The sequence below is a fragment of the Bubalus bubalis genome, chromosome 8, assembly GCF_019923935.1.
Source record: "Bubalus bubalis isolate 160015118507 breed Murrah chromosome 8, NDDB_SH_1, whole genome shotgun sequence".
Lineage (NCBI taxonomy): Eukaryota > Metazoa > Chordata > Mammalia > Artiodactyla > Bovidae > Bubalus > Bubalus bubalis.
Window position 1 is genome coordinate 39,628,375 of NC_059164.1, and position 15,347 is coordinate 39,643,721.

At 36.4% G+C, this 15,347-nt stretch overlaps 1 protein-coding gene across 2 annotated transcripts in view; it reads left to right on the forward strand.

Annotated features, from left to right (window-relative positions):
- The window catches only part of SEMA3C (semaphorin 3C), a 213,380-nt gene that overhangs the window by 103,384 nt on the left and 94,649 nt on the right, over positions 1 to 15,347 (forward strand). For both annotated transcript variants that reach the window (XM_025291055.3, XM_006049695.4), the window contains exons 3-4: positions 8,511 to 8,671; positions 11,289 to 11,351. In XM_025291055.3, the coding sequence (XP_025146840.1) occupies positions 8,511 to 8,671; positions 11,289 to 11,351 (224 nt within the window). The remainder of the gene's footprint in view (positions 1 to 8,510; positions 8,672 to 11,288; positions 11,352 to 15,347) is intronic.

Below are 15,347 nucleotides of genomic sequence, written 5' to 3' on the forward strand. Positions count from 1 at the left end.
CCAATATTCTTGAAGAGACCTGTAGTCTTTCCCATTCTATTGTTTTCCTCTATTTCTTTGCATCATTCACCTAAGAATTCTTTCTTGTCTCTGCCTGCTATTCTCTGGAACTCTGCAATTCAGTTGAGTATATCTTTCCCCTGTGAGATGATTATTTTGCGACATTAGTCTGCCATCTTCTTGCTCATCCAACTTTCTGAATAAAGTCATATTCCTTGCCTCAACGCTTTATCTCTCATTAATTGGCCTGTCATGGTGCAAGCAGACCAAGCTTGGACTAGGTAACACACAGACTCATGTGCAGGTCAAAAGTTATGATTGGATAAAAACCCAATAAATAAGTGTTTAAGTTGTCAGTCTCATTTGAAAAGCAAAGGGGTGTCTGACTGACTTCACAGATGAAGTAACCCACCAAGCTTTGATTCCTGGCTCTGGCCTCTTCTATCAGTATTCATTACTATATGGCCTTGGTTAGATTGCTCAAATTAACTGAAGTTGAAAGTGAAAGTGAAGTCGTGTCCGAGTCTTTGCAACCCCATGGACTGTGGCCAACCAGGGTCCTCCATTCTTGGGATTCTCCAGGCAAGAGTACTGGAGTGGGTTGCCATTTCCTTCTCCAGGAGATCTTCCCAACCCAGGGATCAAACCCAGGTCTCCCGCATTGCAGGCAGACGCTTTACCATCTGAGCCACCAGGGAAGCTCTCTAAAGTTTCCTTAAATATGGAGTAGGAATAGTATTAAAGCCTAACACAAAGGTTTTAAATGGGAATAAGCTTTTTAAGTACCCAGAATAGTTAATTACTCCTACTGTTAATCCCACAAATGGTAGCTATTTGGGACTATTATTTTTGAATAAATGCACTTTTACTACATTCCTTCTGGTCTCTCTTTGTCTTAGAAATTAGGAACTATAGTGTCAGCCTGCTGAAGTTTCAGTGCTCTTATCTTTATCTGCCTGTTTGTCCTAAAGGGGTAGGTGAAGTTCAATTTCTATCCTAGTTTCAAGATAGTAAGCCTCCAGGAGAGAATGGGTCACTTAAGAGCACCCTACTTAAAATTCTTCTGAGATAAGACAATTAGGAGAGGAAATGGTTTCCTGGGTAGCAATGTCCAAAGTAAAAGTTATGCTAAGGATTTTCTTTAAAATCTGTTGGTGTGCATTCTGCAGATAGGGGAGGAGAGGTTTATGGTAAGGAAACTGACATGATGGACTTAACCAAACAAAATTAACAGAGAAGAGTGAAAAAGCTGGCTTAAAACTCAACATTTAAAAAATAAAACCTGAGATCGTGGCATCCAGTCCCATCACTTCAAGGTAAACAGAAGGGGGAAAAGTAGAAGAGGTGACATAATTTATTTCCTTGCTTTCCAAAATCACTGTGGATGGTGACTGCAGCCATGAAATTAAAAGATGCTTGCTCTTTGGGAGGAAGGAAGGAAAGCTGTGACAAACTTAGATAGTATATTAAAAAGCAGAGACATCACTTTGCCAAAAAAAGGTCCATATAGTCAAAGCTATGGTTTTTCCAGTAGTCATGTGTGGATGTGAGAGTTGGACTATAAGGACAGCTGAGTGGGCTGAAGAATTTATGCTTTCAAATTGTGGTGTTGAAGAAGACTCTTGAGAATCCCTTGGACTGCAAGGAGATCAAGCCAGTCAGTGCTAAATTTCCTTTATTCAACCCTGAATATTCATTGGAAGGACTAATCCTGAAGCTGAAGCTCCAGTACTTTGGCCACCTGATGGAAAGAGCTGACTCATTGGGAAAGACCCTGATGCTGGGAAAAATTGAATGTCAAAGAAGATGTGGGTGACAGAGGATGAGATGATTGGAGAACATGACCGACTCAATGGACATTAATTTGAGCAAACTCAGGGAGATAGTGAAGGACAGGGGAGCCTGGCATACTGCAATCCATGGAGCTGCAAAGAGTCATCCCCCATTTAGTGACTGAAAAACAAGAACAAAGCAAGATTTATAATTGTCATAGAGGCTTGATATTTTCATATTAGTGTCCTCTTTTGTGAGCAGATATGTAGTTGCCATGATAGTTCAGTTCAGTTCAGTCGCTCAGTCGTGTCCGACTCTTTGTGACACCGTGGACTGCAGTACTCCAGGCCTCCCTGTCCATCACCAACTCCCGGAGTTTACCCAAACTCGTGTCCATCAAGTCGGTGATGACATCCAGCCATCTCATCCTCTATCGTCCCCTTCTTCTCCTGCCCCCAGTCCCTCCCAGTATCAGGGTCTTTTCCAATGAGTCAAGTCTTTGCATGAGGTGGCCAAAGTATTGGAGTTTCAGCTTCAGCATCAGTCCTTCCGATGAACACCCAGGACTGATCTCCTTTAGGATGGACTGGTTGGATCTCCTTGCAGTCCAAGGGACTCTCAAGAGTCTTCTCCAACACCACAGTTCAAAAGGATCAATTGTTCGATGCTCAGCTTTCTTCACAGTCCAACTCTCACATCCATACATGACCACTGGAAAAACCATAGCCTTGACTAGACGGACCTTTGTTGGCAAAGTAATGTCTCTGCTTTTGAATATGCTATCTAGGTTGGTCATAACTTTCCTTCCAAGGAGTAAGCATGTGCCTTGATAAGGGCTCAATAAATATGCATTGAATATATAAATTAATAACATCATGAGATATTATAACTAAATATAATTTTAAATGACTGTTGCATATGCTTTTCATAAGGAGACTCCTAGGAGTTGATTTTTCAATCAAGCACTCTTTTGTTTGTTTTGAAATTTATAATAGCCTGAAAAATAAGATAGATAGTATTCTGAGGGAACAAGTTCCTCTACTTAGTAGTTTAACAGATATATATTATTCATAGAAGAGAATCCTAGACTTTCCCATCTTTCCTCCACCAAGATCACATTCTGCATCACAGGAATACGTTCTTATTGACTTAGTCACCTTGGAATTGTTAAGATCACTAACAGAGTACAAAGTGAAAGTCACTCTGTCATGTCTGACTCTTTGCGACCCCAGGTACTGTATAGTCCATGGAATTCTCCAGGTCAGAATACTGGAATGGGTACCCTTTCCCTTCTCCAGGGTATCTTCCCAACCCAAGGATCAAACCCAGGTCTCCCGCATTGCATGCAGATTCCTTACCAGCTGAGCCACAAGAGAAGCCCAAGAATACAAAGGTTAATTCTTAATATCATTAGGGAAAGAGTGTTGTTAACAGAGAGAATACATTCTGCATATTAAACTATGTTTTAATTGCTATAGTAAGATGTTGACAATATTCAAGTGGTTCTAGAAATTTGTATTGCTAGAGTTTATATTTTGGGGAAACGTCTTGTTCTCCCAGCCTTGGTTAAATTCTTAAGGCTCACAATGGTTTCCGTATCAAAACAGGAATTCCAGGTAAGCATATAATGCTACAAAATTTCCCTCCCTGGCATGGAAGACATTACAATAATTTTCTACTCTTGAACTCTACAATAATGTGGATTTCAAACTAGAAACGTGCAGGTTTTGTTGTGGTTGGTTGTTTGTTTTAATACTGTTTCCCAGGAATTCTTCCCAGGGACTTAGAGACCTATACTGCCCTTTGTGGGGCCACTGCATTTTCTAATACCACTTACTCTCAAAGTTCCTTCTCAATCAGTTGAACGTGTCCTGAGAAACAGTTCAACTGGATATACTTTCAATGCTGTAAAAAGGATGACATAATTATTAAGATATAAAGAGACAGATGCAGGACAGTGCCATTCTTTGACTTGTTTAGATGAGAGACTAGTAATTGTGATTTCCTTCTCTCACTGTTGCCAAATCATTGTATCAGTTATTTTCTGTAATTGTGGTCAAATTATTGAATCATTCATTGACTTAAGTTGGATCTGTGTTAAGTCAAAATGATGAATTATTTGTTCTTTTTATAGATAAAAATTCTGGATGCTTTGAACTCCTCTCTTTATTCTTTAAGGGGAAAAAAAAAATGTTTGTTTATATTTTTTTTAGTTTTTCCCAGGCACCAAAGTTCAATTTTGGCTAACTAACAGCAATTTAAATAGAGTTTAAAAAAATAACCTCTGCTTTTAGGCTTCTAACCGAGGTACTTCTAAAGTAAATCTTCCTTGGTTAACAGCTGTCAATGAGCTACAGGTAATTAAATTTGAAGATAGCTTTATGGCCCACAAAAACAGATAAAATCCTTGGACCAGAAAGGTCTTAAGTTAATGCAGTTATTTCTCCCTCTGGTATTTGAATTTAATGCAAGAAATTGATTATTTTCTAATGAAATAGGTAAAGAAAACTGCCATTGTTTGTTACTTGCAAATAAAATTTGGTTGAGGCTGTTTTCCCAGCTCAGTTTTATAAACAGTCTTGGTTTTATTTCAATATAGATTAGGAAAATAAGGCAAAAAGAAAGAAAAAATTAAGAATATTTTGAGAAGAAAAAAAAAAAAAATGCCCAAACTCAACAAACCATGGCAGGAAGAGTGAGAAGGTGTTAGGGGCTGTGAACACTGGAAACTCAAGGTGCCTTAAAAAATTCAAGGATTTTTTTTTTCTTTAATCATATGTAACAGAAGTAGTCCTTAGACTTCCCTGGTCCAGTGGTTGAGACTCGGAGCCTCCACTGCATGGGGGGCAGTTTCTATCCCTGATTGGGGAATAAAATCCTTCATGCCATGCAGTATGGCCAAAAAAAGAAGTAGTCCTGTAATAGAGCAGTTCCAGGGGTAGTTAGGGCATTAAATGATTTCTTAGAGAACTCAAGTTGTTGTGGTTTTTTTTTTTTAATTTCTGCATTCTCAGAAAACAGTCTTTTTGGTAGCAGCAACTGCTGAAAAATCGTGCTAATATGCCAATGTCCAGAGGCAGAAAAAGAAGTCACCTCTTTTTTTGTGTCAGTTTTAAGACCCAAGACCCTCTTCCAGTAACCTTGCAGAAGACTTTCTCTATGTCTGTTGGGTCAGAACTAGTCATGTGGCCACATTGTAGACACTAGCTTTCTAGGGGATCCACTGTAGTTGGCACAGACCAGTTCTGCCAACAGGAAAGAAAAAGAAAATGTCTGGTAGACAGAGGGTCACTGATCTTTCCTGCTGAAACCAGCACACTGATCCCCTATCATGTGCTAGCACAGCATCCTTTGAGCTGTGCACTGACATAACCAGTATGTAGATGAGAACATCGAAACCTGGGAGAAAAGAGGTAATTTGTTTTTTTATTTTTTTTTTTTTAAACAGTAAGTGATGCAACTGGGATTTAACCTCAGAACTGTTTGACTCCAGTTCTGTACTTTCTCTACAATATCACATTGCTTCAGTACTTCAAGACACACTTTGAATTTTGATTACAGAGCTACTCTTTTTGGATCCAACAATCAATGTGTCTCGGTTCTTTGCTTTTCGCTTCTAGTTACTCTTCTTCAGAGCTTCTACCCAGAACTTCTTCAGACCTGCGTACTCTCAGAATTTCATATCATCCATGAGAGGAACTGGAGGTCTCTCTCTGAAGATTTTATATTTCTGATGGGAAACTAGTTACCTAAACTTTACATGCTTGTGGAATATTTCTGCTTTGGTTTGAATTGAATCTATGAACACTCAATCTCTTTACCAAAGAAATTTCCATTTCAAATCCCTCAAAAGCAGTAAAGGCCATGTTCAATTCATCCTGTTCTTAGTTTACAACTTTGGAAGATGATTGCCTCTTCCTTATACCTAAAGGCCAGCTTCATATAAAATCATTCCAAATCCTTCAAGTATCCCTCACATCTATTTCTGGCATGTCAGGTCTTTATTAACGTCATAGCTGGAAGAGCATCTCCTAGTTTTCCAGTCTCACATGCCCCCAAATTATCCTGCATGCTCAAATTATTATTCTTAAAGATAGTTTATTATTTTACAGTCCTGCTCAAATAAGTTGAGTAGATTCTACATGTGAAAAGCATAAATCTTTTATATATATATTAATAAATATAAATCAGACAGTGTGGCCCCTCCATATTTGCTCCCTGTGTAACAAATTGTCCTTCTTACTTGTCTGGCTGAAGCTTGGTGTCTTGTCCCAAGTCATAATAATACGTAACCTATGTAACCCACGTCACCATAAGACAGGTACTCTCTTAAGCACTTGATGCATATTAACAATTTAAACCTCACAATACCCCTGTGATGTAGGAACTATTATTATCTTGACTTAACAGGTGAAAACACTGGAGTTTAGAGGGATAAAGGCACTTGCCAAGTACATCCATACGTGAAATGGCAGGGCCAACATTCAGATTCTGGTGGTTAGATCCCAGATGCGATGAACTCAGTTGTGTTTTACTTAGTCCGTGTATTTCACTGGAGAGTTACTTATTCATGAGGTGTTTGTTGAAAATCTATCCTGCTGCTGCTGCTAAGTCACTTCAGTCGTGTCCGACTCTGTGCGACCCCATAGACGGCAGCCCACCAGGCTCCTCTGTCCATGGGATTCTCCAGGCAAGAGTACTGGAGTGGGATGCCATTGCCTTCTCCGATCCTGCACCCAACTGGAACCCTACAAATTATGTTTTAACAGGGAAATTGCGAAATCATGAATCTCCTCCATGGGGTGAAAAGCAAGCTTTATTAAACACTCTGGATTTTAGGCAAATTTAAGCAGAATGTGTCTTCAACCTTTGAGTGACATTTGTTGCATTTTATATTCTCCCATGTTCTGAAGTCTTGGATTTTTTTTGTTTTTTTTTCCTATTTCAACAATTACCTCTCATCTAGCAAGGACTGACTTTTTTCCTGAATGACATCTCTCCACTCTTTTTTACTCTGCTCATGAAAGAAGGTGTTTCAGTTTCCAGGCCTGTTACACCAGGACTGCCAGCTGCATCACTTGGCTGCCTGTGATATCTAGTGAGGCTCAGTAACTGGGTTAGCATGCCGCACCCTCATGTCTGTTATTTCCAAAGATCTGTCATCTGAGTCTCTTATTTAAATGGTCTTTCAGTATCTTTTGTTCTTGTCTTCTCTCATGATTTACTTCTTAAAATTCTTCTGAAATACTTTACTAAGTTGTTAATGGTTCTTTCCACATAAAAAAATCTTGGACTTTACTGTCACTGAGTGGACAGAACGTCAGAGACAATGATTTAAGAGAATGTGTTAGTAATTTTAGGAATCTAGCTTTTTAAATTAAAAAAGAAAGAAAAAGAAAAAATAGGAAAATTTGCATCTTTTTTTCCTAATTTCATGCTTTCCTATAACTAGTAATTCAGATTATTCAGACCAACAGTAAAGATTATTATAATTGAATAGCTTGTCACTCATTTCAGATATATATTTACATGTATCAATTCTATTGATTTTCATACAGACTCTCAGTAGAGCATACCATTATTGTTGTTTTTTCCCAATGAAGAAATTAAGGCACAGTGAGGTGCAGTAAATTGCTCAATGTCACAGGAAGTTTGGTGCCACAGTCTGGCTTCATAAACACTATTCTGCTCCCATAGTATTTTTAGATCATTGGCTAGATATAAAACCACCTGAAAGACATTATGACAGACATTCTGAACTGGTGTGCCCAATAAACAGGTTAAATTTGTTGTTCTCTGTCTTCACACATGAGCTTGGATGTTCACAGAATGAAGTTCATGGCTGCCTATAAGAATTCGTAGAATTTTTAATTTGGTTTTAAATCAAATCACAGCCCTATGAGAATTTCTCGAAATGTATTTGCTGTTCAATGACTAAAATTTAGAAATAGTTCAACATTGAAAGAGTAATGCCTGAAAGCAGACTGTTTTGTAGAGTTTATCACTTTCTAAAGATCATAATCAAAAGAACAAACAACTCTTGAACCATTTGAGTGGAAAAGTCTTTAATTGTGCAGAGGAGCATTTTGACTGGAAAGATAATTGAGCCAACTACAATGATTATTGATTTTTTTAACTGTCACACACATTCAGTGTATTGAAAGTTAAGCTATACAGACACATATTTAATGTACAAGAATTTAAATGAACATATGTCACTGACCATTGAGATACTGAAAATCTAAAAATTCAGAACATTTGAAAATTCATATTTTTCTCTTGATACATATGTATATGATAAATATTTAAAGTTGGAAATAACAGTCCTAAAAAGATGAACATATTGAATCCAACAATAAAACATTAAGAGAAGCTAGGAAGACATTTACACTGTCGTTGCTTTTGTTTCTGTTCAGTCTACTCAATTGTTTTTGGTTGATTTATCTTAACTAGTTTTGAGCTGATGAGAAACTAAAAAACATCTTATGAAATGTGTATAATTTTATAATCAAGTAATACTACTATAAACTTTAACATTGCATTTATTGATTTATGTTTTAATTCAGCATAAAGGCAATAAATAAAAAAATCCAATAAGATAACTGTTTTAAAATTAATTTGTTGTAAGAGGAAAATATATCTTTACTTTTTTTTAAAAAATATTTCAGTAAGATAATTTTCATTAAAATAATGAGATCAAGATTCTCAATTTTCACTTGTGGTATTCACCATTTCAGAGCTTCGAGAAACCAAGACATCTGAATACTTCAGCCTATCCCAACACCCTTTGGACTACAGGATATTATTAATGGATGAAGATCAGGACCGGATGTACGTGGGCAGCAAAGATCACATTCTTTCCTTGAATATTAACAACATAAGTCAAGAACCTTTGAGTGTAAGTTTATCATTTTCATGAGGGCAGTGCTGAGTTCCTAGATGCCTTGTTCTTTAAAACTTTCAAATACGACAAAAAAATTATGAATTTCATTAGAATAGGCCACATGTCAATGAATAGTTGAAAGTTAGTACTTATTTCAAGGACTGAAAATATAATAAATTCAGTTCTCCATGTCTACTTTCATAGTTTTAACCATCTAAAACTTGAAACTAAGTGAGAAAATACTTCCCATGTATACATACATCAAATGCAAAAAAGAGAAGCGTGGAGTATAGCATGAAAAATGGTTAGTTTAAAGGATAATCTACCTTGTCATCTGTATGTAGTCCAAGACAGCCTTCAAAGGAACACAGTTATTAAATTCACTGTTCTGTGAACAAGTGTGGCCTGTACAGCAGGGATTAGAACTGCATGGGTCCAATTACATGCAGATTGTTGAGGGTTATAAATACTATATATTACATGGTTGATTGAATTTTAGATGTGGAATTGGAATATAAGGTCAGTGTCCCTAACCAGCAAGTTGTTCAAGGGTTAACTATTTCATTGTACTAGGTTGGTGCAAATGTAATTATGTTTTCAGACTATGAATTTTAAATCATTAAAACTAGGTTCCAACACATCTTTATTAATCAAAATAGGAACCATTACAATCAACACATTTTTGCCAATAAGAAGTAAGTTTGTTTATTTTTGTAGCATAAAAACCTCTGCTTTAGGATTTAACAAACTCTTTGAAAACATTTTCTGCCTTCTGCTGGTTGTGGAAGCATTTTCCATACAAAAAGTTGTCTAGATGCTTGAAGAAGTTGTGGTCAGTTGAGAGATCAGGTAAATACAGCAGATGAAGCAAAACTTTGTAGCCCAATTCATTCAACTTTTGAAGCATTGGTTGTGTGACGTGGTCAGGCATTGTTGTGGAGAAGAATCAGGCCTTTTCTTTGACCAATGTCGGCTGCAGGAGTTGCGGTTTTCAGTGCATCTCATCAATTTGCTGAGCATATTTCTCACATATATTGGTTTTGCCAGGATTCAGAAAGCTGTAGTGGGTCAGACCAGCAGCAGACTACCAAATAGTGACCATGACCTTTTTTTTGGTGCAAGTTTGGTTTGGGAAGTGCTTTGGAGCTTCTTCTAGGTCCAACTACTGAGCTAGTCATCAGCAGTTGCAATCTAATCAAGAAATGATTTGTTGTTGTTGCACAGAAAAGAGAAGACAACACTTCAAGACAACGATTTTTTTGATTTGCGGTGAGTTCATGCCACACCCTGAAGCTTTTTCACCTTTCCAGTTTGCTTCAAATGCCAGACAACCTTAGAATGATCGACATTGAGTTCTTCAGCAACTTCTTATGTAGTTGTAAGAAGATCACCTTCAGTGATGGATCTCAGTTGGTCACTGTCAGTTTGCAGTGATGACTCTCAGTTGGTAGTTGCCAGCTTGGGATGGCCAGGCACCATGCTCATCTTCAAGGCTCTCGTCTCCTTTGCAGAAATTCTTGAACCACCACTGCACTGTATGACCATTAGTAGTTCCCGGGCCAAATGCATTGTTGATCTTGCAAGTTGTTTCTGCTGCTTTACAACTGATTTTGAAATTTAATAAGAAAATCACTCAAATTTGCTTTTTGTCTAATATTATTTCCATAGTCTGTTGCTGCTGCTAAGTCACTTCAGTCATGTCCAACTCTGTGCAACCCCACAGGCAGCAGCCCACCAGGCTCCTCTGTCCCTGGGATTCTCCAGGCAAGAATACTGGAGTAGGTTGCCATTTCCTTCTCCATTCCATAGACTAAAATACATATAAAATTAAAAGTAAGTAATAAGTCATTAGAAAAAAACATAAAACAAAAAATTTGCATTAAATTGTACAATATATCTATATTTATTTCTGAATATATTCTGATGTTAAACAGCAAATTTCAATAGTGCAAAACCACAATTACTTCTGCACCAACCTAAATACTTCACAGCAAGGAAATAAAATGAGGTTCATTGGAGTAAAGAAATAAAAGTAGATTAATTATAAATTTTTTACAACAAGGAGACTTCTGAATTTATTATTTTAACATGACAATTAAAAAAATAATCATCCCCACCAGCCCTAGTCCAAGGCTACAGCAACTTAGAATGCTGTCACAGAATGTCAGAGAGAGTCCTTATTCGAGTCATTTTAGCTTTTGAAGTACCTAATTTCAGGTAAATCTACCGGCCTAGCTCTGTAGTTTACTGAAAAAAATGAAAGGGCAATATGAACATGAATTCACTGTGATATGACCCGTTGTGAAAAGTGTACTGTAAATCAGAAGGAGGGAAATACACATTATACTGTGCATATTAATAATTTCCTTATTTGAAAAATTATACTATTAGTAAATGGGCCCTTATCATAGAAAGACTTGTTAAGGGAAAAATTCTGGAAGAAACAAAAACATAATTGCCAGAATAAAGTAATAAAACCTTCATTAACTTGAATTCATAAATGAAAGAAGAATTTTGAAATATGAATATAGAAATAACTTTTAAATATCTGTTAGCATAAAGCAAATGAAGAACATTGGGCTGTCGTATGTACAAATGAGATTATGCAACCTTTGTTTTCCTTTCTGAGCAGGTTTTCTGGCCAGCATCTGCAATCAAAGTCGAAGAGTGCAAAATGGCTGGCAAAGATCCCACAGTGAGTGCTTTAAAAAAATCCAAAACTTAAATATTTGGTCTTTGAATTCATGTACTTTGAGTGCAGCCAAAAGTGAGACAAAGGGTGTTGGTGTTCTGAATCCTCTGCAGGACATATGGTAAAAAATGTAAATGCAAAATGATCGGAACTCTTAAACACTGTAATTTAGGAATTCCTGACTGGGTAAAAATTTCCTGCTTTGCTTTTATTATTGCACCCTGACACTTTTCATGATGGATTTTAGTAATAACCCCTGTTCAAAGTGGATCCAACCTTCAGAATTCTCAGCATGCTGCTAAAATAATGATAATTCAAGTGTCTGGAGTAGCTCCCAGATACAATGTGGGCTTTTCCAAAGAAAGATTCTCGGCAAAGGGTTATGGTTAGCCAGCACATTCCAGAGGTATAAATCACCAGTAATGACTGGTATCTTTGTAATTAAAAATAACCACAGAAACAAAAATCAAGAGGGATATAAGAATAAGTAAGTGTTCAGTGTGCAACGCTTTTACAAAATGTATTCCTTTAGGTGAGATTTCATATAGAGAGTCAAGGAATAAATCTATATTTATTTCTACAAATAGCTTGCTGAAATGGACACATTAAATTATTCTTGAATATTATTTTAAAAATGGAGCAACTCTTTACGTGCACAAGTCATTTAATGGTTTCTGTTGGTTTTTTGTTTGTTTGTTTATTTTTGCCATGCTTGCAGCATGTAAGATCTATTTGCCACATTTAACGTTTATAATGAAGCTTATATTCATTTCACCTATTGTCTTAGACTTCTTCCTTGTGGAAGAAGTGTGGAACTTAAACTTTTATATTTATTGATTCAGTTTAGGTATCAATACAAGGTTCTGAAAAAGCCTGCCATAAGGCAGGGCCACAGAAGATCTTCAGGTATCACCAGATGGTGTTTTGGCAAGAGTACTTATCAGGAGTGACTCAGCTCAGGGTTTTATTGTTTCAGTTTCATAATTCACCTCTAAGAGAAAATTCAAAATGGACAGGAGCTCACTGGAGCATATTTGCTACCCACAAGATTTGTGGACCAAAATCGAAAAGGAAAAAATCCAGAAAAATGTGAAAGAAACATTCAAAAGAGTATATTGCAGTTGCCTTCTAGGAAACCAATAGTAGAATGAAGCTTAATGTTGTGAAAAAAGAACTTTTTTTTGTTCCCTGAAGCTATTATTCCAATAATTTTGCATGAAGTAAACTATTTTCTTTTAATTCTCTAATGTAGAGATTTTTCCCATGGATGCATATATGAACATGTCTCACCTTTTGTCACAATAATATCCCATGGCCACAGTTACTATATTTAATTGTTCTTTGTTCAATTTTTTTTTCCATTCATACAAACTTCCACAGGCAGAATATATAGAATTTATATTCCTTTGCACATTCTCTTTCCAAAAAATGTTGTTGATTTTCTTAAGGATATTAGCCAAGTCATTTGATTCCTTTCTCCCTTTGGCAAGGAAGAAATGCTTTGCTATTTGCTTTCTTATAATTAAAGGTCTTTAGATGGAGCCATTAATACATGCTTATGTTTTTACATAGTTTTATCATGGTGTGATATCATCCATGAATATCTTTATATTTTGCCAAACAGCCAATTAATATATATAGCAGAGGTAACTGTAGAGAGTTGTAGTAAAGCCAACATTGTTGGGTCCTAGGAAATAAAAATCAAGCTAAATTTCAAATGTATGTTCTGTTTTTTGCAAGAGAGGAGAATGTTGACAAATTCGTCTCACTTAATACATGTGAGGTTCTTATAAACAATTTTTTTTTAGTCAAGATACTAGTGGTAGAAGAATGATAGTTAAATAGAAGTTCTGTAGAACAAACAACGTATTTTAATTATACTTCTCATGAAACCAAATATTTAAGAATCTTTTGGATCTCTTGAAATAAATCTCACCTAATTACTTAATATTTCATTTTTTTTAAAGCAGGAATTGTTTATTTTACTTTGTACAAATCAGTTAGATATTGTGAAGAAGCCAGAGATGATTAAAGTGGAATTCCTACCTATAAGAGTAGATATATATACTAGAGATGATGAGACATATATACAGTAATTATCAACTAATATTAGCCAATACCTGATAGAATGGGCCGGGTGCTATTCTAAGTTTTTTATTTTAATCCTTGTGATGGTGCTACAAGATGGACCTTGTCATCATCCTTATTTTTAAGATAGATAAACTGAGTCACTGAGAGAATGAGGAATTTACCCCAAGCTGCACTACTAACAGGTGGGAGGCCTCTGTCTGGCTCAAGCACATATGGCTCTAGATCTTTTGCTCTTAGTTGATGAAACATGCCACCTCTCTAGGGAGATTATGATAAATGCTAAGCATACATACAAAAGACAAAGACAAATTCATTGCAGGTGGGGTATTTATGAAAAATTTGATAGATTTGGCGGCAGCTATGTTAGGTCTTATGTAACTTTTCCCCTTTTTATTTCAGTGATACTGAGATTCAAACAGGTTGTACCCTTTCCCTCTTTCAGCCGTTGGTACAGGCTACAGGTGATTCCCTTCTTGTTTGATTTGCTGTTGTTCAGTCACTCAGTCGTGTACAGTGCTTTGTGACCCCATGGACTGCATCACGCCAGGCTTCCCTGTCCTTCACCATCTCCAGAACTTGCCCAGACTCATGTCCTTTGAGTCAGTGATGCCATCCAACCATCTCATCCTCTGTCATCCCCTTCTCCTGCCTTCAGTCTTTCCCAGCATCAGGGTTCTTTCTGACGAGTCAGCTCTTCACATCAGGTGGCCTAAGGATTGGAACTTGAGCTTCAGTATCAGTCCTACCCTCAGGATTGATTTCCTTTAGGATTGACTGTTTTGATCTCCTTGCAGTCCAAGGGTCTCTCAAGTGTCTTATTCAGCACCAAAGTTCAAAAGCATCAATTCTTCAGTTCTTAGCCTTCTTTATAGCCCAACTCTCACATTCAAACATGACTACTGCAAAAACCATAGCTTTGACTATACGGACCTTTGTCAGCAAAGTAATATCTCTGCTTTTTAATATTCTGTCTAGGTTTGTCATAGCTTTTCTTCCAAGGAGCAATTACCTTCCCATCTTTTTTGCCTTGGAATTATCTGCACACGCTTTCAAATGACAGTTCAGATGTCACTTCTCTGGAGAATCTTCTGTTGCCACTGAGAACTAGGCTAGCTGCCCCTCCCTGTATGTGCACTTGAAACCCTCTAGAGCTTATTTCACTGCATTTTTAGTGGTTGGAAATGCCAGCTAGTAAGTGTCATTATCTCTAGTGCCCAGATCTGTATCTAGGCACTTCATAAAATGTAAACAAGATCTGGAAAAAACAGAAATGGAAGCAGTAAGCATGGGAATCTATTCCAAGTCATTGTCTCATGTTGGGAGTAGGACATAGTGGATAATGAGTTATTAATGCCTTTAGCTTACTAAATTTATAAATTCATTATGTATAATTTTAAAGATATATGGTGGTTAAATTAATGTTTTACTTTAAAATATTATATTAGTTGTCTACTAATAAAAGCATAACCTAGTAACAGATTTCCTACTTTTATAGCAATCAAAAAGTGTACAAACATCCTTTACTTCTTTATATTTTTTACTTGTATCTAATTTTAATTAAAGTTATAAAAATAATGCTCATTCATTAGAAAAGAATTCAGTATAATTTGAAATTTGACCCAAGGTAATATCACAATAATACTATATAATAAACTAATGTTTATAAGTAAAATAAAATATCATGGTAGCAATATAGCTTATTTTCTACCTCAGCTAAAGAGAGTATAACTTACCTCCAAATTTCCCTTTCTGCCCCTATTTATTTACATTCCTACATGCTCCATTTATTTCCAAATGTTGATATTTTATTAATACTATAAATAAATTGAGCCCTAAACATTAGCACATGCTGTCAAACATATCCAATGAGATAGGATATAATGAATGTGTTAAGTAAATACTGTAAGA